This window comes from Lampris incognitus, chromosome 5 (genome assembly GCF_029633865.1).
Source record: "Lampris incognitus isolate fLamInc1 chromosome 5, fLamInc1.hap2, whole genome shotgun sequence".
In the NCBI taxonomy this organism is placed as follows: domain Eukaryota; kingdom Metazoa; phylum Chordata; class Actinopteri; order Lampriformes; family Lampridae; genus Lampris; species Lampris incognitus.
Window position 1 is genome coordinate 17243262 of NC_079215.1, and position 24529 is coordinate 17267790.

Sequence of the window (24529 nt, forward strand, 5' to 3'; positions counted from 1 at the left end):
AGTGTATCATACCCAACATCTGCTTAGTGCTCATTGCTGACTCGTGTAAGTCGATTTGGACAAGTGTCTGCTCAATAAGAGTCTGAAATTTAGCGTTTGAATGGAGACCTTAAACACTTTAAACCTTTATTTCCAAAATCTGCAAATGTTCTACAATTTCATAACAGTCACTGTCAACTCGTAGCACAACTTTCTGTTAAGAATCAGACAATGGGTAACAAAATATCTAATTTTCTAAATATAAAATAAAAAAAAAAACACATTTAGAGGACTTTTTTTTAAAGTAGTGTATCACACAAGTGTTGAACTGCATACGTAAAGTATTTACAGAGTTGGAATAATTACATTCAGCTCAAGTGATTATATTCAGCTTTAGTTAAAAAAATATTAATTTAAAAGGGACAACTGCTGAAGCACAAAGCTTAGTTATTAAGTCAAAATAAAATTTTATCCATTTTCGAAAGCAACACAGACTTGTGCAGGTTATTTGTACAAAAATGATTGAATTAGTACTGAAAGAAAAATCCCTGAGGGGATTTCAAATTAAAATGGCAGTTTTCTCAGTATCAAAATCCAATACCTGGTCTACCAGACTGTATAACAATGCCTTTTCCTGGGTAAATTGTATCGCTACAGGATGAAACAAAAACCACATCCGATTGGTGGATGGATTGTCTGTTAAAGCTAGTGTTATTTTCTCAGTTTAAAACATATAAAAGGCAGAGACATAATCCATAGTCCCATAGGAAAAAGGTTATATTAGCAATATGAGTAAAAATATCTAACAATGTATAGACTCGCAAAGAGTGGATATCAAAAATACTCCATCCTAATTATCAAAATAAATGGACAAACAATTGGATGATCATGTTAAACTGACAGCGCTTCAGAAAAGTGAGCAGTATCCTTCAAATAGCAGGTATGTTATGCTTCTCAAAAACCACCAGCAATGTGCGGGTAGGGCAGGTGGGCAGTGCTTACCTGTGAAAATCAAACTGAAATGGCCTTTTCTGAAATGATCAAGTTTAACAAGTTTAGTTTGTTACCATTTATGTTGTACTTTTTAATCCCCAAATTTTATGTACGTAATAAAGAGGCTCTGCCCTCTTACTTCGTTCTGAATGCACTCTAGCCCTCAGTTTGACAACATAGGTCAAAAAGGCGGAACAACGTACTGCCTTTTAAGTGTCGATAATGAAGGAAATCTGTGGCATATGCTTCTCATAAGCATATGCACAAACTTAAGTAAAATCTTCACAAAATGTAAGTAAGATTTTGTTCACGAATTCCTGGTGGTGCACATTTCTTCATGAAAACATTACGTTTTAAGCTTTACTTATTTATGGTTATCTATTAAACTAGGGTTGAGCACCTATAAAACCTTTGTTCAAATATTGGAGGAAAACCCCAAAACACCATCATAAAGGCTCACCGGCACACTATTGACTCAAAGAACCATATTTCCAAGAGACCTGATTATTTCAAGTGTTCCTGAGAAGTAAATCTCAACAGTTTAATGGCCAAACATGGCCACAAAGTAGGAGTTTCTCTTGATAACAGAAGTGCCCCTCCCCACCCCCTGCCCGGGTCTCAGGCGTAGAAGATGAGTTCAGGGATCTGACCTCCTTGCACCCCTGTTCCATTAGTGCTATCCGAGGAGCACTGGAACTGGAAGGTGACCTTCCCACACTGCACCTCTGTCATGCCTTCCTGGCCGAAGTAGCTGAGCTCGTTCCCGTCCAGCACCACGCTGGCCGTGTAGAATGTGTCTGGTTCAATCTGCACAGGGTGCTCGAACCACACAGGGAATGTGCTGCTAGAGCCATCAGAGAAGTACTTGATGATCCTTTGGCCCATGGGCACCCCCTGCCGCTTCAGCTCAATCTTGGCGCTGTATTCAGCCGAACCACAGCTTGAGCCGTAAAGCCCGAAGCCTCCAATGAAAATGCGCTTGTCCACTGCAAACTGGATGCTGTCACAGCGGCCACGGTACCGCCACTGGTTGCTCCTATAGGCACAGGATTGGAAGCGATGGCAGCGTTGCGGTGCCAGGCCCTTGCGGGGTTTGGTGCAGAACAACAACTCCGGTTTCTTGGCTGCAGTATACCACAGGAAGATGTCGTTGGTCTCGTTGAGTGTTAGCACACCTGACTGTGCTGCACCATTGGCAAACTCTTCCAGCACCATTGTGGGGATGCGGATCAAGTAGATGGCTTTGCCCAGCATCAGGCGCTTGTTCTCGATGGTTGGGGTCAAGTCCTGACGCTGGCACTCGGCTTCAGCCCAGTTCAGCGCTGCCTCGAACACAACCATCTCTTTGGTATTGAGGGTTTCGCGGCGCAGAATGCTTTCCAGGGTCTGGCTATCAATGTCACAAAAGCCTTCTGAGCGCAGAGCCAGCTCAGCCTGGGCATCTATCACTTCCCAGCAACGCTGCGTCAGATCGGGTTCCTCAAACAGGCAGCTCTGAGACAGTAAGACACAGGCATTCTTGGCACTCAAGCTGGTCTCCAGGAAGTTGACACAAGCCCTTGCGAGATGAGGCACTATGTATTTTTTGGCAGCGTAGAGGGTGGCCAGCACTGTGTCTGCACACAGGTCAATCTCGTCACAGTAGATATACCTGGAAAACCAGCAGAACAGACATATGTGGTCAACAACTTTACCACATATAGTGGTCCCAAAAAAATAATTTAATCCCTTTTTAACATTTTTTTCAAACTGAAATTTCAGTCAATTATGCTTCTTGTTATTATGTGTGACCAACAGGTGACAAAAAAAATATCAAAACAAGCTATTTCCACTTGTGTGTTGAAGCTGTGGCATCACTTATGATTACAATTCACATACACGTTCTCATTTATCCTTGGGGTAATGATACACTCCATCTATGACACCTACAACTCCAGGCAAACCAGCGATTTGCATATATGCAACTTTTTTCTGCATTACTTCATGTTGAGTGGTGGGGAAATTAACAAATCTCTGTATTATCATCAATACTGTAAGGGCAATTTCACCTTGATGATTCTTGAAATTGTTGGTCATGACAGACCCAAATCATCACTGTTGCGAAGTTGCAACTTCCTAGTTGCTAAAAAGTGTAAAATTACAACAACTTTTGTTTCTGTGGAGAGGGTACCCATTCTTCTTGTAGATGGGGTGATTACATCCCGCACAAGGTCAGTCACTACAATTATCCCATCTCTGTCCAAACGATATTGTTTTATAAACTCAAATGTTCCCAGTGTATCTCTGCCTGAACACCATCTGTTGGAAACTCCTAATGGGTTAGGACAGTTCCCGAGCTCTCCTAAAACTTGCTGCAGATGAGAGTACTTTCCCAAGTTAAGAAAGCTGATAAAATGCTCTTACTCATATGCCTGAAAGTAGGACCAAATTTGTGTCACTCTGAGAATTTTTGGCCAGTAAGGACTGATTTCCTATTCTAAGACAGACACTTGGTGAAGACAAGCCCAGGATGTGTCACCAGATTCAAATTTCAGCTAAATAGGTGTCACAATTATATGTACTCAAAACGATACGAAACCAGATTCTCATCCGAAGATAGCCTATTTATTTTTTTATTTTTGTCGGATTTCCCCCCCTTTTCTCCCCAATTGTACTTGGCCAATTACCCCACTCTTCCGAGCCATCCTGGTTGCTGCTCCAGCCCCTCTGCCGATCCAGGGAGGGCTGCAGACTACGACATGCCTCTTACGATACATGTGGAGTCGCCAGCCGCTTCTTTTTAGCTGACAATGAGGAGTTTCGCCATGGAGACGTAACGCGTGGGAGGATCACGCTATTTCCCCCAGTCCCCCCCCCCCCCAACAGGTGCCCCAACCGACTAGAGGAGGTGCTAGAGCAGCGACCAGGACACATACCCACATCCGGCTTCCCACTCGCAGACACGGCCAATTGTGTCTGTAGGGACGCCCAACTAAGCCAGAGGTAACACGGGGATTCGAACTGGCGATCACCGTGTTGGTAGGCAACGGAATAGACCACTATGCTACCCAGACGCCTCAGCCTATTTATTATTAAGGTATAACACTAGTGAGCCTATTGCAGACAATATCCAAATGAGCTGAATCCTCAGAAAACTTTTTATTTCAATGAAAAAGAGCGTAACAGAGTACTAAAACAAAGAAAACGAAACTAATGCAGCTTTCACAGGAGCAAATATTCTTCATGTGTGTTTGCAAAGGGGAATGAAATTTTGGTACGACACCTGCATACATGTCATCCACATTCATGACTTTAGTCGGGAAAGTAGTCTATAAAGATGATGGGGGCAGTAGACTAGGCTAAAGAATAGTTAGTAAAGGTGTGTGTGTGTGTGTATTTATAGACACACACACATCTGGCTGTGCAGGGAAAAAAAGCTTCCAAATACTGTTATGTGTTAACACCAACTTGACAAATGATTATCAAAATATTCAGATATTAGCAGCCAGCTCTAGAATTATAGTCCATATTTTTATGTTTATATTTATTTAATATATATATAAATATATATATTATTTTTTTTACATTTTATCTTTTTTCTTCTTTTTTTTGTGAAGCACTTTGTAACATTGTTTTAGAAAAGTGCTACATAAATAAAATTATTATTATTGTATTATCATTATTTGAAGGAGAAGCAAACCGCACTGCCAACACTTGCATATGATAATGTAGTTAAAACCTAAAAGCTAATGAAACAGAATGATAGGTAAGTAAAAACCACTGAGGTTGTTTACTTAAGCATAGCCAAGAACGATGGGGGCTCCACGTCTGGGATGCGGATCTCATCCTGGTCCTCGGCTAGTTCCCCGTAGAACATTGCGTGGAACACCCAGCTACCCACAGCCAGAACATACTGTCGAAATCAAAAGCAAAAAAAGTGTTTACATCTTGGAGGTATTGAAGATATCATTGTGTGATGTGTGTGATATGTTATGTGATATTTACTTGAGTGGCAGTAAGTGATGGGGCAAACTTACCTGATGCAGCATAACTTTCCAGCATTTTAATTAGGGCTTTTTCCGCCCCGTTTGAATGTGAAGGGGCTTACCTTGTGCCCTGGTACTCGTTGAGTTCCACCAGGTGGCCCAACCACAAAGTGTACATCCGCCATCACCTCATTGTTGAACATGACTGAATTCCTGCAAGATTCAGCCATTGCTTGTCAGTGTGCAGAGAAAAGATCAAGAAAAGGTATGCTGTCTTCCTAGATAAGATGTTGTGTAGTTAAATATATATTCAACTACCATTATGGTGGTTTGAATTTATAATCATGAAGATTTACATGCAAAATGTTTCTTTTTGATACTTTATATTGCTAACATATTTAAGACAACAGCTAATTCACAAAAATGTCCAAATCATGAGGGCTTTTCTAGTTGCTCATTTTAATATCTACTGTAAGGTAGATCTTTACCGGCAAAGATGAGTGTTTTAAGTCTTCAACATAGCAGCCACATATAGAAGGTAGGTAGCAGTAAGTTTAAAAAGGAAGATAAAGTCTTGTGGCTAGCAAGCAGACAACAAAACAAGCTTGTAAAATATCTTTACCAACTGTTACTAAAAGCTCCATAGCTAAAACCCAGGTTTAAACATAATTCTTTGTTTGGTAGAGAATGCACTGACATAAGAGACACAGGGGATTGGTTTATCTCAGATGCATTTCTGGGATCTGGATCACTGAAATACAAATACAATTACCACAGTATCCACAGACTTCAATTAGTTAGAAATGATGGTCTTCAAGACTGTAGCTTTAAACGGTAATGTACTCGGTACTACATCATCAATCAGGATGTGGCTGGTAGTGTAACAGTGGTGACACTTTCCACCAAGAGGGTGGCATAACTTTTTTTTATTGAAAGTGGTTTGGTAAAATCTTGGCCAATGTTGAAATTAAATAAAATTTCGAGTATTTATTGGTTTCTTCAGATAGAGGGTAAGTAGACATGTTTCCAGCTAAAAAAAAACCCCAAAACAAACAAACTTGGTTTAGGGTTTGATTAAACTTTACAGTGATTCATGATATTTTTGTAGTTGACAGCATGTTTTATCCCTTTCGCAAACACCACCAAACATTTCACAAGCACAATGAAAACAACAGTCAGATTTTTTACGTGTAAAGTTGTTTGGTGCCTTGTTTTACCCACCTTTCTCGGATAGTCGGGTAGAGACCCTGCCAGTTGCAGCCCTTGATGCCATTGTTGTTAGTCAGATTCTGCTGCTGGTATTGCTGGATGGTGGTGCTAGTTGAGGTAGAAGGGACCAACTTCTTGGTGGGAAATAGCTCTGCAGCCATCTTCTACCCACTACTTTAACATGGGTGTGATCATCATCAGTTCTGAAGCCTGGCAGTTGTTACTTGTTGCACATAGGAGAAAACCTTGGGGGCATCAGAATATTACAGTCAGTGGAGGAAAACAACCTTGAGATCTCTCGAAAAAACACAATAAAACAAAAATTCTAACTAAGCAACCTGAGAGTTAAATTTTGAGAAACAACAAAAGGATTTAGTACATGTTGGTAGCACCAATTATAATAATTTCTTATTATTTAGTTAGTAGTAGTAGTCTGAAATGTATAGTAGCTGAATTAACTTAAGAGTGAGAAGGGGTAGGAAAAAAGTAAGTGTATACTTCCTCCTACTCCTTTTCGAACATGTAATAAATCTGATGCATACGGAGATTTGTTCGCTGAGTTTGATGTGTGGATTTGTTGTTAGTTTAGGTAAATAATACTGTATTTTTCAAAGCCATTGTTAATGTGCTTTACAAAATAAATTGTTGATTAAATCACTAAATTAATATATGATAGCAAAGTATAAAAATAAAACAAGGACAGCAAGACATACAGACTTTTCATGGCAGTCTATAAAAAGGGTTAGGTCAACGTCAGGTTTTTAGGACGATATAGTGTGCTGGCCTAGTAAAAGAAAACAATATTAACTAAAGTTATCCAACAAACGCCTTGCCATTTGGGCAAGTCCTATTAAATCAACCGCTAGTCCACACCCAACTGAAAAACGATGCGTAAATTAAGCTGACAAACGCTTGGCTTTGTACTCGGTCTTTTGTAGTTTGGCTAAATGTTAGCATTTTCATATTAGCATGAAAAGCGTTACCAATCGGTTAGATTAGTTCACGTCTTGTTGCGCGGTGGAAAACGGGGTATCAAAATAACAAGATATGTCAACAATTAGCGTTCACTAAAGCATGGAAAAGATAAACCTTTCACTTTTTTTAGCAGCAAACTATTTTCCAGATCACAGTACCTGGCTGTTCCACTCCCTGAAAATCTGGTTTGTTGACAGGAATCAGCGGGCCGGTGTTCTTCTTCGTGACGTTAAACTACTCAATAATCGACTACTGACCTCTACAGGCTGTAAACTGTTACCACACAACACCGCTCGGTGAAATGATGACAGGGGCTCTGATAGAGATATTGTTGAGTGCTGGGATTTACAAAGAACGCTTCTATTGCCCCAGAATATCACACAACAAAACGGTGCTTGATTACTGGATGTCCACAGAATATTTATTTTCTCTACAGGTAGGCTACTCCCAAGATCCCTGTATCGATATACATATACATAGGCCGAAGTTTGTTGCAAACCTTTCTGGTATTATTACCATCAGTACATGGAATCTTCTTTGTCCGAGTTTACCGAGTCACACATATTGTTATTTGTGATTGTACTGTTGATTCTAGGCCTACAATTCGAGTTTCATCATCCAAGTGAGCGTGTTACTTCTTACAAATGGGATCCTCAATTATCATTGCCAACTGTCAGCAAGCATGTGTGTCCAAGTCAGGATATTGATCTTAAGAGTCAACTGTATTTGACGTGCACTGAAAAAACACAGTAAGCCCAGATATTATATTGCCACACCAGGTATTATATATGCGCATTTTGTATGATAAATCATCTAGTGTTGAACATTTATTCATTATGTATTCATATTTATCGTTATTCATGCGCTTGGATACTTGATGTCATTACATATCAATTTTAATCAGGTGAAAATACGTTATTTTTAATCGGCCAATTTGATATATAGGTGTCGTCGGCGTGACAACTTGTTTCAAAGTCATTGTCAAATAGACAGTTCTGCGTGGCAAATGTACACGATAAAAACCTGTAAATATTCAACATGTTTGTTTAAAAATAAGGGTTTGTGGAATCAAAATATACAAAATGACTTCTTTTAAAAAAATTGTGTCTTTTAATTGCGGACGAACCATGCGCTGTCACATGAGCCTCTTCACTTTCCGTACATCTGCAGTTGGTCGCCGAAGTAGGATGTCCAGAACTTAGCCAGCCAGTGTTACAGTTCATTTTACAAGCGTGATATGGTTTCTTCTGGGCGGAATTTAGGTCATATTGTTCCTTGGAAGACTACCGACTACCCGGCTGCCAAACTATACCGGAGACGCTGATTGCAACTATTGTTAGCTTGTGGATGCTAGGTCACCTGAAGCCTGTGCTACATCTAGCACAACAAAACGGGGCGATCTGCCTTGAGACGTAGTGGGGGTTTTTCTCTCTTGGTTTGTCTCTAAGCTTCTTTTGAGTTAGTCATGTGGAAAATCATTTTTCAAACGTTTGGTCTTTTGATTTTGGTTTGGTTTTTCGAGGGCTTTGTTTTGGGTTGGTTTCAACGCAATAACGTCAAACCCAAAACAGATCAGAGTGACCATTCGAGAAGAGGTTCGGTGGACAATCAGGATCAGAACTGCTTTTGTCATGTGAGTACTGGAGCGCCTGGACACGTGTGCTATGATTTATTGTTTACGCAGATTTTCAATCTAATGTTACGCTACAGGAAAGCGTCAGGAAATCTTATCATTTTCGACTGTCATCCAAATTTGACGTCACACGTGTGTTACGTGTGATGCTGCTGTCTTGCCACGGTGTAGGTTTGAAAACTCATCGGCGAAAGTTACGACAGTCTCATAATTTCATGTTTATCTGCAATTCCCTTAATATCAGCAAAGTTATTCCTTCAGGCTTTAAAAACAATAACGGCAAATACAGCGTAAAAAAAATCGCCCTTTTGAAAATATGCTTCGGATGTGCACCAACGTGGCGCGGCTTGGGTAGCCCGTTAAGTTAGTGCGCTTATGTCTGGAAGCTAACAAGATGCCTGCAGTTCGCGCACGTTACCGTCAATCAAGAAATTTAATCAAACAAACTGGATTGCGAAATTTCACAAGCTGTTGCTTGATGGTGCCGCCACCAATTTTTTATATGATTACATAAGTTAGTTCGTGTGTTTACAGTGACAACAATGTAAATAATTATAACAATAATAATAATGTTATAATAATGAAGTTCGTACCCCAAGCAAACATGTTTCCAACATACCCGTAATGTGGTTTTAAAGTTCTATTATTTTCATCATTAAGTACAGTAGCGTGGTGTACTGTGATTGGCTGTAGTCAAAGTCGTCATTGGTAACCTGTGACGGGAATTGTAGTCTTTGTACTATGAATATTCTGGCTTTCCAATGAAGTTGGACCGGTCAGAGGACTACAATTTGTCAATTGTGGTAGGCGGTTTTTGGTTTGACAGGCTGTGCCGTCTCTATTGTTTGGGGGCGGGGTCCGGGCGTACATGCAGGAGGAAAATTGGTAGTTTTGAAATGACAGTTCATCTCCACAGTTGCTGTCAAACCAACCTGAAGTACTGCATTGCTGCTAGCCTTGTCACAGAGCTGTTCATTGCTGCCAAAGTTTTCTCAGTTAAAGGAAAATAATCTTTTCATAAGTAGGTGAAGTATTTTGGTGTGGGTAAGATTATTGATCCATTCTGGACATTTGGAAAGCCTATACTTGTGTTCACCGGCATGGTCGGGGAATTTCAACAGTTATGGACTGCTATCCTACCCTTATGTGCTTTCGGTGGATTGCTACATTCAGAGGTGAGATGATTTAGTTTATTTTTGCATCCAGAGCTGTGTCTTTTCACATGCTCTTTGAATTTTAACAGTGTGCCATTTCTCACTCGTTGAGGTGTCAGAAAAGATACGAGTTCAACCTTAGTGCCTTTTCAAATAAGAGATCTTATGTTTATGTTGTGAGTTGAGTGATGTGGCAAATCTTTAAAAGATGATGGTGTCTCCTTGGGGCATTAAAAAAAACTTTTCTTTCTTTTTGTGCTCAGTGGCTGCAGTGCCAAGTGTGTACTAAAATTCAGCAAGCCCTTTCCCAATTTTACCAGATGGCCAAATTTGTAGTCGCGGACCAATAAATAACGAGGGGTTATCTGGCTTGTGGAGAAGACGAACCATTGAGGTCATATTTATCATCCGTTGTCTGGCAGCTGGTTGTTATTTTCTTTTCAGATGTCCTCGCCTATTTCATACATTTATGAAAACTTAACAAAGAACTTGAATATGCAGACCACTTTGAATGCATAACAAATATAAAATATTGTAACGTGCGTCTAAGAAGTCCATTATTTAACCACGTCACAATATATTTACACCAAAATACCATCCATGAAAAGAAATGGTGACTTAGCAACAGCATGTTGCCTCAGGAAGTTTAAATTTTAGTCAAGAGCAGTAAGAATGTTTCAATATAAATGCTACAGCTTTATAGATATTTATGTACTATATGTAGTAAGATTATTAAACTGACTAGTGCCACTTTCTAGCTAATATGAAACACTTCATACTTTTATTGGTGTTTGCTATTACTATTTTATCCTTACTTACTTAGACTTCAGTATCACTGTTGTCTACTATTCTACAACCTATTCTTGACATCATGTGATATTTCCATCCATCCATTATACAAACTGCTTATCCTGCTCAGGGTCGTGGGATATTTGTTTTATTGATATGTGTCATGGGCCAGCTATGTTGTAACTTTCTTCTCCTATCACTCCTTCTTGACGCTCTTAAGGTGCACTAGGGCTGCACGATATGGTAAAAAAAAAATTGTCATATTGTGATTATTTGACAGATATTACAATTGCGATATGATTCACGGTTAGTGTGAACGATCATTTTTGCATCACAATTTTAATTTTCACTGAAAACCTGTTAGAATAATGATGATGTGACATTTGTTGGGGTCTTGTACCAAAGAAACATGTTTTCTTACATCTGGAGAACAAGATTTGTAGGTCAGTGCATCTCTGCAGCACTACAGTACTTCATTTATAATGGTGTTTTGTCACACATTTTACCTTTATCAAAAAAATTGCAGCAAATTGTTCAGCCCTAAGTTGCAATTAACACTAAATTCACTTAACAGACGTGTACTCTGGCTGTCATCTGATGACTATTTAGTGCTTACAGCTACCAGGTGAACTGAAATGCTGCCTGTCTGTCTCTGACAGTATGTAAATTCTTTCGGCTACACATGGCTTCACTTGAACCAGATAGAATAAGTTGGCCTTGAATGTCCATTTGTAACATAGGTTGTATTGATTAGGTCAAAGCATCAATAGTGCATGACCACAGGCTCAGGTAACCGCGAGATCAGTACATGTTGTCTTTTCACAAAGCGTCCGTTGATTCATTATGTATGGAGGGTCTGGCCGTGCTGTCCACCCCTGGGGTTCTGGGTTGCAAAAAGGGAAAGGTGGGACAGGTGGTAGCTCTGGTGAACAAGTAGCTCTGTTGAACATCACATTGTAGCACTGTCAACCTGTCAGGATGTGATCTGTAACTCAGCCTGGATCTAATCTTATCGAAAGAGGAAGCAAGTTTGAAACAGTGCCATTCCATTGCTTTCACAATCTTTCTCAGAACTTTTAGAGTAGCCAAAATTTCACATCCTCTTGCCCAAGTGGCTGTTTGGTCCAGCAGCCAGCAACAAGTACTGTTTCACCAACGAAATACCCGGAAGACAGTCTAAAAAGTTGTTACCTGTTAAAGCAGTTGGTTAAAACAACATAACAGGAAGTCTGAGCCCGGTTGGTGGCTGTGTGTATTTCGCCAGTCGCACTTAGATGACTCGTAATGATAATACATGACTTACAGAATTTCAAGGTACTCTCAGCAAAAGCAACTGGTTGACTTGTACCTTTCAGCTTTACATCAAAAGGCTCTGTCTGGCCACGGCTAATCTCACAAACTACTGGACCCATCGGCCCAAATTTTTTTTGTGCACAATTATGACTGTATGATGAAGAACCTCTCGTGGTTGCGGTGATTCAGAACCTTCGAAAAAGCATTTGTTCTTGCTATCGCCGCTGCCTCTCTTCATTCACTCTCTTGCTCGCTCGACCAATGCTGCTGTCTGTTGCTGCCCGATATAAGTCAATGTTGACCCGCATCTACAGTCGACTCGGATTGGGCAGCAGCAGGATCAGTTAAATGGATTCTGACGATCTGCACTCTACTGGGTGCACTCCTTTAGTTTTTATTGTGTCTGGAGATAGGCCGAACACACATTTCCAGCCTTGATTGGACAATAAAGTTTTATTCATTCAACTCTCTCTGTGATATAATTGAAATCGAGACATTACCGTTACTACTCCTTTGTTTCTGGAATACAAACTCTTATACTGAGGAATGTTATCCCATAGCAAGATGTCCACTAGTCAGAATAACAAAGAAATCTGTATATACTCTGGGGAAAAAAAGGACTCGGTTAAAACATACAATTCGCTAAGGGAAATATCATTGACGTTATTAGCTATCTCGTGCCATTTACTGAGAAAATTGTGAGTTTAGTGAACATCGGGTGATGTATGAATGTTTGTGTTTTATTTTTGAACAAAACCAACCAGCTCTTCCTCTGGTGCTTGATCTCCTCAGTTGACCGGAGTCTTGGATGACTGTTTCTGTGACATAGAGAGCATTGACGTGTTCAACAACTTCAAGATATACCCACACATCAAGAAGCTCACCGAACAAGACTACTTCAGATACTACAGGGTAAGTTTCAGGCACAAACACGTGCCCACTCGCTGCGACGTTGCACATAAACCACCAGCATGGGCAGATGAGAGAAGGTAAAATAGTCTTCATTTATCCTGTACAGGATTGTACACGAGGTCAATAACAGGTTGATCAGGATCCTTTTTTGGAAATAAAACAGGGTGATAATTTCATTGATAATTATAGTAAAGTATTTTCTAAATTCAAGTTCAACACATTTACTGGCAGCCATGCACACACACGAAAGTTTCCCATGTAACAAAGAATATGGGACTATCTGAACGTTTTAGTCGGCAAGAAGGCATTGAGAGCTTTAGAGACAATGCCCTCTGTATAGCATTTCGTCACCCATTTTATTATAGTGAATTATGGTCGCCTCAGTCTTTTTGAAATGACAGTTTTGTTAAATTTTGTCAATTATTCTGCAAGAAAAGTGCTCCTGCTATCCTTTGTTTATTTTTCCAGATGAAAACAACTCATACAATGTTATCTCGGAGGACTTTGGTGCAAACACAGGTTGTAGAAAAAGCAGTTTATCTAGCAGCACAGTGCTGGGGAGCGTCATTGTTTTTGGTCTTAACACTACTTTAGAAGGGACACTCCCTGACATTCAGGCCCATGCTAGTCATGAACAAACAAGGTTAGGGCAAATCCTGGGATTTAAGCTAGAATTTTCTTAGTGTTTTTTTATTTTTATTTTTTTGTTACCTGATTGTTTTTTGTTTGCTTGTTTTATTTATCTAGTTGGAGAAGCAAAGACAGGGTGGGGCATGGATGTGTAGCAGATTAAGGGGTCCCAATCGGGGGCCAAGCACAAATCCAAAGAAATATAAAGCTCTTTGGAAGGTTGTGTTGATTTCCTTTTATTTGTTGCTCACAGCCAAATTTCCATCGAGAACAAAAAAAAAAAAACGGTAGTGCAACTTAAAGTAAGGCCAAAGGTAACTGTAAAGTATAGATTATAGGATAGGATTATAGGTGTAATAATTACTATAGTAATTCCAGGTTTTGGATAAGCATTGACCATATCTCTTTGTTGATATGGCTGTTCAAACATGGTCACTATATAGTGGTACTAGAGCATTCTTGAAAACTGTATCTGGAAGAGTTGGCCCCACTTAAAAGTGGTGCTTAGGCAAATATTTTACATTTTAGTCATTAAGCTATACTCACAGCGACTATCAGGTTGAGTGCACAGGTTTAGTGTCTTGCTCAAGAGCGCTTGGACAGGATAAGTGTCTGTTCCATAAGAGGGGGATGAAAGACCCACTGCTATTTTTATCAATCAACAGGGCAACCTAGCCTAGTTGAAGCCCAACGCTTTGGCATTGTATGTGGTTTAGCTGATTGTACATGTCACATGACTATTTTTACCTACAATCAATGAGCCAGTGATGTGTTTGTCTGTGTCTGTCTTGCACTGTTTGGTGAAGCCACAGTCCTCATTTCATTTTTAACATGTGCCTGCACATTGTTTTTAATGACAATAAATTGAATTGAATTGAATAATCTAATTAAGGTGATAGTGCGATTAAAGTGTCTTCATATCTTCTCAGTGATGCCATCTCTTCAATAATCCAAGTTTATGGACCTGTTCAGACCTGCTATTTTGTATACAGATATATTCAGATGTATATATATTTCCCGCCCATCCAACACTTAAGGAGATTAAGCTTCTTTATGTTATGGAGGATGAACCTTGGTTATTTCAGTCTCACTGCAGAAATGCGGTTGTTTATTGCTGCTGGACATGTCGTCCTTTGTCTGTTGTTTCCGGATCAGATTTGTTGCAGGATTTTGGTGCATGTGCACAATCAGTTTTCTGAAAGAACTCTAACCAAGAGAACTCCAACCAAGAGAACTCCAACTACAGATGTCAAAGTGTGACGTAGCCGTCCAGCGATGGCTGTCCCTGCTCTCCTACATTTGCATAATGTAGGCTGGAGCTGGGAGTGTTCCTCCCTGACAGAGCTACACAGTATGGATCAACCCCTCCGTCAGTGAACTTAATACATGAGCCATGTTAAACTGCATCTCTGTCACAATTGAAATTAATTTTGTGAAGTCCGGGAAAATGTTTCGCTCTGTGTTGGAAGACAAAGCTCTGCTGTCTTCTCTTCTCGTCTCTTCAGCTCTACTTTGCTCTGAGCTGCTCTGCCCTAGTCTGCTCTCCTAACTAGTTAGACCTGTTTGCATCCATTGTGACAACTCTGGGTCATCCTAGCAGAGGTGATGTGCCACTAGTAAGGTATTGTACAATGGCCACTACACACAAATGAAAACCAAATTAACGCAACACAAATACAAATCTGAAAACACATTAACAAACTGTACAATGCATGAATAAGAATGAAACCACAATGACAAAAAAGGAAATACAAATATGAAAGGGTAAAGCAGCTCCAAAAAAAAAAAAAAAGCGGGGAAAATGGAAATCACACATCATCACAACATTTAGAAAACGTGTTGCAAAAAAACAGCACAGAAGTGTTTCTCCATGACTGAAATAGTAGGGGACCAGTTTTTATGGCCCTCTACGACTTTTATGATGCCAACAAAGCCGTTACGGTGCAAGATTATTTGTGAGTCTTCTGAATTTGCCTATGTAGCTATAAAGCTAGCTAATCTCATGCTTATCTGTAGCAGTGAGCAAGACGCCACAATTAGTCTGCCATATAAAAGGGTTTAACAGAGAGGCTTTTTGTCTAAAAGGATATGACGTTTTTCACATTTAAAGGTCCTAATGAAATGGCATTACGAGCGCCGCAGACATCGGTAATTTCACATATTTCCAAATTAAACAAAACGGTCAGATGGGATCTTATGAGGGGAGGGAGTTTGACTTGATTTGATGGAGCATTTTCAGAGGAATGAGGACATCGATACGCTATCAGCTGGCTTCAGTTTGGTGGTAGGAGATCACCCTTCTTCTCTCAACCCTGCTCATTCATCGGACACTTTTGTTCGCGTACGCCCGCACGTGCAGGATGATGTAGCTAAAAAAATTATAAAATTTTTCAGCAAGAGAAAATCATTATTTTCATAAATGTAAAATAATACTTTTTTTTCATGAATTTCTAGAACATATTGTTACATAGATATGAATTAATGCAGTTAAAAGAGGTAACGAGAATAAGAATGCATTTTTCATTTCAAGGGAACTTTAAAGATTGAAAGCATTGTTGGGAGGGTGCCCGGGTAGCATAGTGGTCTATTCCATTGCCTACCAACACGGGGATCGCCAGTTTGAATTCCCGTGTTACCTCTGGCTTGGTCAGACGTCCCTTCAGACACAATTGGCCGTGTCTGCGGGTGGGAAGCTGGATGTGGGTATGTGGCCTGGTTGCTGCACTAATGCCTCCTCTGGTTGGTCAGAAAGCCTGTTCGGGGGGGGAACTGGGGGGAATAGCGTGATCCTCCCATGCGCTACGCCCCCCTGGTGAAACTCCTCATTGTCAGGTGAAAAGAAGCGGCTGGCGACTCCACACATATCAGAGGAGGCATGTGGCAGTCTACAGCCCTCCCCGGATTGGCAGAGGGGGTGGAGCAGTGATCAGGACGGCTTGGAAGAGTGGGGTAATTGGCCGGATACAATTGGGGAGAAAAGGGGGGGGATTGCTGGGGTTAGCGACAAGGGCACAAAAAGAAAGAACAAAGCAATGTTCATGCAATGTCTATTGAATTAAAATGTGACTCTCTTGCCTAAATAATTCTCAAACTTAATGGCTAGAACCAGTGTCAGTAAAAATTTGATTTTTATCCTAGTTGATAACCAAGGAGAATTTGAAAACGGGTGGATAATTTCTTGCAGGTGGGTTTTTGTGTTCGCCTAAGTCTTTTATAAACACACAAGGTTTTAAATGCATCAGAATCACTCTGCACACACTTCTTTGGTTATCTCCAAACGTATTTTGTCTCTGCAGACGCAAACATCTGCATCTGGCAAACTGACTTCCCCTGCTGTCAGACCCACTGAAGGCTGCCACCGTGTCATGTTCGTGCTTGTTGACAGTCAGTCATCCATGTCCGGTTCACCACATTTTTGCCGCCCTTTATTGCTAGATTGGCAGAATGCCTACCCCTGTTCACAAAACACATGATCTTCAGCACAATTATGATACAGAACATCTTGGATGTGGCCAAGGCAATATGCTAATTGGAAACATACCTGCCATTTGTAAGCTTTTAGTTTTGTCTTGGTATACATGCTTTCTTTCCTTAAAATGTGTTTGGCCATTCAAGGCTCGACAATTTAATAGGGTCATCAGCATCCTTGTTGGCCCCCCCCCCCTTTTTCTCCCGAACTGTACTTGGCCAATTACTCTACTCTTCACATCCGGCTATCAACCCACAGACATGGCCAGTTGTGTCTGTAGAGACGCCCGACTAAGCCGGAGGTAACACGGGGATTCGAACCACCGACCCCCATGTCGGGGTTTCGTTCCTTGTTGTTTAAAATAATCTTTGAGATAGCCACCTCATTCGCCCACCCTTCTTAAAAGCTAAAAATCCTATTTTACACCAAAAGCCATCCTGTTTTATTGACAATAACTTTAAATTAGTGTATTGGCCTAGAATAATTAATTTGGCATTCATTTGTATGCACTGGCCACCATAGCATTGTACTTGTGTCAGTGAGACCATGGGGAGTAGAGGGTGTGACAGTGTTTCTTCACGAATCAGTGAAAGAAGACTTGATGTTTCTCCTATTCATCTTCAGCAGAGAAGTACCACTTCTTGTTCCATTACTGAATCCTGCTTTTTTTGACGAATTAACACATTATCCCAGAGAATACTCTCCTTCCTCGGTGAATGAACTCATCAACAAGTTGGAGAATGGAACAGGGACACAGTGGCACTGAATGAATAGGACCACATTATGTGTCTGTGGAGGTAATCTGTGTGGTTTAGGCCCTGACACCCCCCACCCCACCCCCTCCCCTGCCATTACCAGCCAGAGAAACCATGCTCCTCCATAGACACAATGAGGAACAGTGTGTGCCCAGCAACACAGTGAGCGCCCCCGCACAGTCTGCTTCATCTGTGGCTTTAGCTTTACTGAGGGCTTGACCCGGCTGTTGAATTCAAATCCCTTCATAGTAAGAGCTGTATAACCTTTGTTCACTGCCATATTGTTTATGAAACCCAGCTGGACACCTTGTCTTCTCAGTTCGGGTTTGTTGCTGGCTGCTGCTCAGTATGGTTGGCAGTAGTCCAGGGAGCAGGAGATCAGTAGTTTGAATATCCAGGTAGGGAAATCTGGGTGGGGTGGGGAGTGATTATTAACTCATCCATCCATCCATTATCCAAACTGCTTATCCTGCTCTCAGGGTTGCGAGGATGCTGGAGCCTTATCCCAGCGGTCATTGGGCGGCAGGCGGGGAGACACCTTGGACAGGCTGCTAATCCATCACAGGGCCGACACACACACACATTCACACCTAGGGACAATTTAGTATGGCCGATTCACCTGACCTACATGTCTTTGGACTGTGGGAGAAAACCGAAACACCCAGAGGAAACCCACACAGACACGGGGAGAACATACAAACCCCACACAGAGGATGACCCCCAAGGTTGGACTACCCTGGGGCTCGAACCCAGGACCCTCTTGCTGTGTGGCGACCACGCTAACCACTGCGCCACCATGCTGCGTTATTAATTCATGTGCTGCATTATTAATTCATTTTGAATTAAATTAAAAGTAAATTCTTACACACAGATGCACATGCTTCTGTGGATGTTGCGTGGTTTCACACACCTGTGTAGCTGTAAAGCCCCCTGAGGCAAATTTGTAATTTGTGATATTGGGCTATACAAATAAAATGGACTTGACTTGACACCTGATAAACCCACACGGCGTCCACAGAAGCAGGTCACACAGACACATCTGCATAATGAGCTCTTCATCAAAACTACAATGCTTGACAACCCATGTACCCAGTACCTGCTGCATGCTTCATACAAAGTGCTTGTCAGAACGCCGGAAAATGTCAGAAAGGATGGGGGTTGCACGCGGGTATGGTGCAGGTGTTCTGTGTGTCATGTCTTATAAAGGTGAATCTGCTGAGCTGTATGTATTAGGAATCAGACAAGTACACACACACTGTCTCGCTCTCTTTCACATTAAAATTTGTTCAGAGTGGACACCTGATCTTTGTCTAGCTCTGAATAAAGCCCTATAAATGTGTAAATATTTGTCATGTTGCCTTCCAGTACCTTACCAGTATAGCGTAGGTACATCATTGGTTGCTGTCCCTGTAGCTAAGATACCCATGGGAAGGCTGGCTGCTCCTTTGTCATTTTCTGCAGCATGTGCGTGGTGGTGGCTGAACCTGAATGTTCATAAAAAGAGGGATGCGCTGACGGAGATAAGAGAGAATGCTGGAAAGAGAGAATGCAAATACTTCCTTTCTCTCTTTCCAGTGATTTGCATACTTATCCACATATCTAGAAACTGTTTTTTTTAATCTTTATTTTAGTCTGGTTGAGATTAAAAATCTCTTGCATGAGAGACCTGGCTGAGAGGGCAGCAAAAAGACAGAAGCATGAGAGTTGCAAATAAAAAGGCATGACAAAGTTAAAAAAGCAAACATATCAAAATAAAGAAGTAGTCAGTAAGATTAAGCAAATTGGAGACATTGAAAAATATAGTTTTAGTCAAAGTCTTTTAAAATCAACAAGAATCCCCCAAAGGAAACCAACTAAGTTAATTTTAAGTCTTTCTTTAAGGCGTTTCAAGAGGAGAGGGCAGAGCTTATTTCCCCAGTTTCTGTACAAACCTGAGGGATACATCAGTAATACATCCTGTGAATATAGACCATGATGACCATAGTGTCTGGACAGGTATGTGGACAGATAAGTAGGAAGGAATCTGAGGATGGATTTATAAATGAAACTATACCAATGGATTGGTGTATATATATATATATATATATATATATATATATATATACACATACATACATACATACATACATACATACATACACACACACACACAGAGGGCCATTCAACTCTGGCATACAAGGTACAGTGATGTGCAAGAAAATTTCAACCAGTAACATAAGGTAATGCATGATGATAAGCAGCATCCAGTGTCTGCAAGCATTTAACGGATATGATATAGAGACTCAGTCCTGTGTCTCCCAGTTAATAATAGATCAGCTTCAGTATGTCTTTGCAGTTGGTGATAGTCGCACACAACTTCACACATGCAAACCTTTAAGCTGACCAGGACATGAGTGTTATAATATTCTGTTGGGTTTTTTTTTTTCTTCTAGAAATTGTAGCCTAAATATTGGTCTGTTCTCTGCAGGTCAACCTGAAGCGACCATGTCCGTTCTGGCCCGACGATGGCCACTGCTCTATCAAAGACTGCCATGTGGAGCCCTGTCCAGAGGTCAGAGGTCACCTGCTAACTTCCACCAGTTGTCTGTATTTAGTGACCGTTGTACAAATAATGTCTATAACAACCCCATCAATATTTCATTGAATGGCAAAAAAATTCTCTTTGTCACTGAATAAAGAATATTTCATATGAACAATTATTTTTATGGTTATACAGACACTATATCCTTATTACTCAAGTTAGTTAGGCATATGGAGGTGAAGGAGAAGATGAATCTGCTAGTCTGTTTCTTAGAAAAGGGCTAAATTAAAATGCTGAGTAAATTTTGCTCTTACAAAGGCTTAAAGAAGTCTGCGCTGTGAATATTGTGAAAGTTCGTTTTGTATAAAGATGGGAGCCTATACTTAAAGTATTTGTAAATATATATAGAACTGTGACTTTATTCAAAATTCACAGGAAGACTAAGAGTGTCCAAGAATATCTGGAAAAGATCGACAGATATACAAGTATCAAAGTATAGCCTTAGATGACAAATAAAATAATTTACTTAAATGAATCTGTAATTTCGAAAAATGCTAGATTTTGTGGTTTTTGCTTTTGCAGAAAATTTTTGTTTGTTTGTCCATGTCTTTTTTTCTTTCTTTTTCCCCTTTTTCTCCCAAACTGTATCCAGCCAATTACCCTATTTTCCGAGCCGTCTCAGTCGCTGCTCCACTCCCTCTGCCGATCCAGGGAGGGCTGCAGACTACCACATGTCTCCTCCAATACATGTGAAGTCGCCAGCTGCTTCTTTTCACCTGACAGTGAGGAGTTTCACCAGGGGGACATAGCGCTTGGGAGGATCACGCTATTCCCCCCAGTTCCTCCTCCCCCTGACCAGAGGAGGCACTAGTGCAGTGACCAGGACACATATCCATATCTGGTTTCCCACCCCCAAACACAGCCAATTTGGTCTGTAGGGACGTCCGACCAAGCCGGCGGTAACACGGGGGTTCGATCCAGCGATCTCTGTGTTGGTAGGCAACGGAATAGACCGCTACACTACCTGGATGCCCGTTTGTCCATGTCTTAAATGTTAAATATTAGATAAGCAGCGCTTGATGTCCAAGACAATTTTCGCCTTTGGGGACAATAAAATTTATATTATCCTATGGTTCTGACAACCAGTTGCTCAGATTTGGAAAGCACACAGCAGTGTTGATTTGGTCTCAGATGGCCTTGTTTGTTCTGCTGAATGTTCTCTCTCCTTCCCCTCTGTTTGTTTGCAGAGTAAGATCCCAGTGGGAATCAAGTCTGGCAACTACAACAAGGTAAGACTGCTGACTCAGTGTGGAAAGTGGGGCTGGGCACGGTGGCAGGGTTTTTATTACTGTTAACACATTTTGCACGTTTGGTGGTTAGTCGATTCTCTGATCTAGAGCAGCTCAAAGAGAGAAACAGCAGAATAAGCTTCAAGTCCTTCATCGCCAGCCCAACAAGTGATGTACAGTGTTGAGATCAAGTGTCAAAGATGCAGCCACCTGAGCAAAACTTCTGCAGCTCTAGAATTATCTTGTAAGAGGAATAATAAATTCCAGAAAAAATGCCCAAAAGAGATGTAGAAGGTTGTTTTGTTTCACTTGACGAGAACCAAATTAGACGAAGGAGAGAATCTCACTGTGTGAGAGTCAGGGGAAGGAGAACTTTATGTAATGTGAAACAGGTGTTTGAGTTGAAGCAGATTTCCTTATCAACCTGATCCCATGTCTTCTACCCGTTGATTTCTGAACGCACACATGCACAATCCCAACAGTCAGTCAATTTAACTGCTGTGGTAGATTCCATGTGGTTGACCTGGGGATTTTGGAAGAGACAGCTTAATGTTTGCCAGTGTGCACTTGGCCATGCGCCTGATGTTTGTCTTGTTTCAAGCCATAAGTGTTGGGACATCTGGACTCTGTAGTCAAGGTCAGTTCCACTTAACTGGGTGTCAGCTCAAATGGAACAGTTACTAGGCTCTCGGGTTAGATTATGTGGAGTGTGTGAGCACCTGGGCATACTTCACGCTGGCACAGAAGCTGGAGGTTTTATCAGCTCAGTGGAAAAATAAGTGTTGCATGTGACCACCTTGTATCACTGCTTGATTTTCTCTCACGAGCCTGTCATGAAGGTATTATGTGTTTTCCACCTTAAATGGAGTTGAGGATTTAAACGAATGGTTTAAAATTAATGATGGGACTGTTTGATTTCGGTGTGTTAACAGACAGCATTGACAAAAATTATTGACTCTTGTCAGTGCTTGTTCACTGCTGCTCCTAAATCAAATGGATACTTGGTCAATTTTATTAGCTGCAGCTTTGTTTATCCTGTTACGCTTATATCACTTGGTCCCAAGATCAGACCAGCTTTTATAGATGGGTTTTCACCTTTAAAGGTAGCCAGCTCAAAAAAAGTGGTGTATGGTTTAGTTGCTCTTCAAATACATGCTTCATTAACAAGCTGAATTGGTTGGAGTTAACTGGAATGATGGTCCATATCAGCTCTGCCCCTTCCTTTCTTGGTGCTGTACACAATTGGTGCCCCCAGGTGGGTTCAAGGGACCTCCGGGGATTGTTGAGGATATCAGACCCTCAGTGTATGTTTTCCGGTCGGTGACAGAATGTTCCTGACCTGCCAGCTCTGAGCACCGCTATGGCGCCCCCTACAGTACAGACCGCTGTCTAGTTCTGTAGCAAACCATGTCCAGTGAGAAAACATATTGTCCCATGGTCCCTAAGGGGGGAAAAAAGTTTCCATGCCTTAATGTATAACTTTTGGGCGGATCTTGAAACAGAAATGCTTTACTTAATTCATTGATTGTGATTCTCTGTCAATAGTTTATTTGTGTCATATAAGAGAATCTCTTACTACCAAGCTGTTAGTTGCATTTCTTGTGCATCAGTTATACGAAAGGCTCAATGATGTAACGCACTTTCATTTAAATGTATATATTTTTTATTTTATTTTATTTATTTATTTTTTGCTGTTTTCACTGCCCTGATGAGTTTTCTGTGATCAAAACGCTTTATCAGTGAATCAAAATCACATTGTATGTTCCCATATTACTTTGGAAAAGTATACACGACAGGGTTCATCTCAGTATGTTTGTCCATTTAAGTGGTTCTAGTGTTAGATTGATGGCAAAGGGGGCAGTACCCCCCCCCCATTATTCATGACAGGCTTCCCAGAAATAGGCAAACAACAATAAAATGGCTCCAAGGAGAAGACAGCAGATCCTGTGTACATAGAGATGCAAACAGTCCAAATGCAGGACAAACAGGGAGATTTTACAGCATCGATTTATAATGTCCACTCTTTACAAGTTACCATGGAAAACGGTGTTCAACTTTGATATAATGAGTATTGGGCTTAATTAGACACATTTATATCCCACCTGCAGTTATGCTCTTGCCCACTATCGGCACACAAGAATATGTAATATGCTTGATTAACAGATTTGAAAATAAATCACAATCGGCAATACCAATGATAAAACACGAGCGCAGCCTTTGACCATGTGCCTTGTAGGTGTTTTTTGACTGAAAAGCCAGTTGATTTGCAACTAATCAAACTGCAATATAAGAGAGCAGAGACGCCGAAGCAATAAAATGCCAGAGATTATTATTTGATAACGATCAAAATGGACTGTTTAACGTTTAAGTGGAGAAATGTGTACTTTTGTTGTTTTGCATCAACATGTGTGACATTGTCCCAATATGTGGGACATGGGACAAAAGGTCGAAATGCTGTGAAGTAGAACTTAAAACAGGATGCCTGCTCACCCCGTGTGCTGGTAAAGCTGGCCAAGTGGCTATTGGAAAAATCCAAATGCTCATCAACCTAGATCTACTTCATACCAACATCCAGAGATGTCACCACCCCCCCCTTTTTTTTTTAGCTTTAGGTACCCCCCCCCCCCGGTGGTGATTGTATGCAACTCGGTCATTGCTGTCAGGGTAGTGGAAGTGGGGGGTTGTTATTATACACTAAATCTTTGTCATCTATCGTTTTTTTGTCTTCTCATTTACATGAAAATAATAAAAACAGTTTAAAAAAAAGAAGAGAAAGAAGGAAAAAATGTTGAAGTGGCCAGTTTGACAGGGAAGATGGAAGAAATCGTCTCTCAGCTTTTGTAATAGTTGTTGCATATCTTCTCACACATCCTGTTAACTGTGTATTTCTTAGTATGTCCCTGGAATCACAGTGTTGCAAATCTGAGTTTTTTGGTCCATTGGCTCCAAATGGTCCCTGGGTA

The 24529-nt window shown here is 40.8% G+C and overlaps 2 protein-coding genes across 2 annotated transcripts in view; one reads left to right on the top strand and one right to left on the bottom strand.

Moving 5' to 3' along the window:
• Positions 1-101: 101 nt before the first annotated feature.
• On the bottom strand, positions 102-7322 carry btbd3a (BTB (POZ) domain containing 3a). The gene is made up of 5 exons (XM_056279900.1): positions 7280-7322; positions 6159-6391; positions 5060-5150; positions 4746-4864; positions 102-2623 (listed from the first exon to the last, which is right to left on the bottom strand). The coding sequence occupies exons 2-5, from the start codon at positions 6305-6307 to the stop codon at positions 1591-1593; spliced, it is 1392 nt and encodes a 463-aa protein (XP_056135875.1). The 5' UTR covers positions 6308-6391; positions 7280-7322; the 3' UTR covers positions 102-1590.
• Positions 7323-8302: 980 nt separating this feature from the next.
• The window catches only part of ero1b (endoplasmic reticulum oxidoreductase 1 beta), a 44109-nt gene continuing 27882 nt past the window's right edge, over positions 8303-24529 (top strand). Inside the window, exons 1-4 of the mRNA XM_056279950.1 lie at positions 8303-8754; positions 12783-12902; positions 20224-20307; positions 21525-21566. Coding sequence (XP_056135925.1) covers positions 8587-8754; positions 12783-12902; positions 20224-20307; positions 21525-21566 — 414 coding nt within the window. The 5' untranslated portion in view covers positions 8303-8586. The remainder of the gene's footprint in view (positions 8755-12782; positions 12903-20223; positions 20308-21524; positions 21567-24529) is intronic.

Excerpts from the sequence above, each read along its gene's own strand:
- btbd3a (XM_056279900.1), bottom strand. The coding sequence starts at position 6,307 with ATGGCTGCAGAGCTATTTCCCACCAAGAAGTTGGTCCCTTCTACCTCA. Across the intron at positions 4,865-5,059 it reads AACGAGTACCAGGGCACAAG|TATGTTCTGGCTGTGGGTAG; the intron begins GTAAGCCCCTTC and ends TGATTTCGACAG. Across the intron at positions 2,624-4,745 it reads TCGTTCTTGGCTATGCTTAA|GTATATCTACTGTGACGAGA; the intron begins GTAAACAACCTC and ends CTGGTTTTCCAG.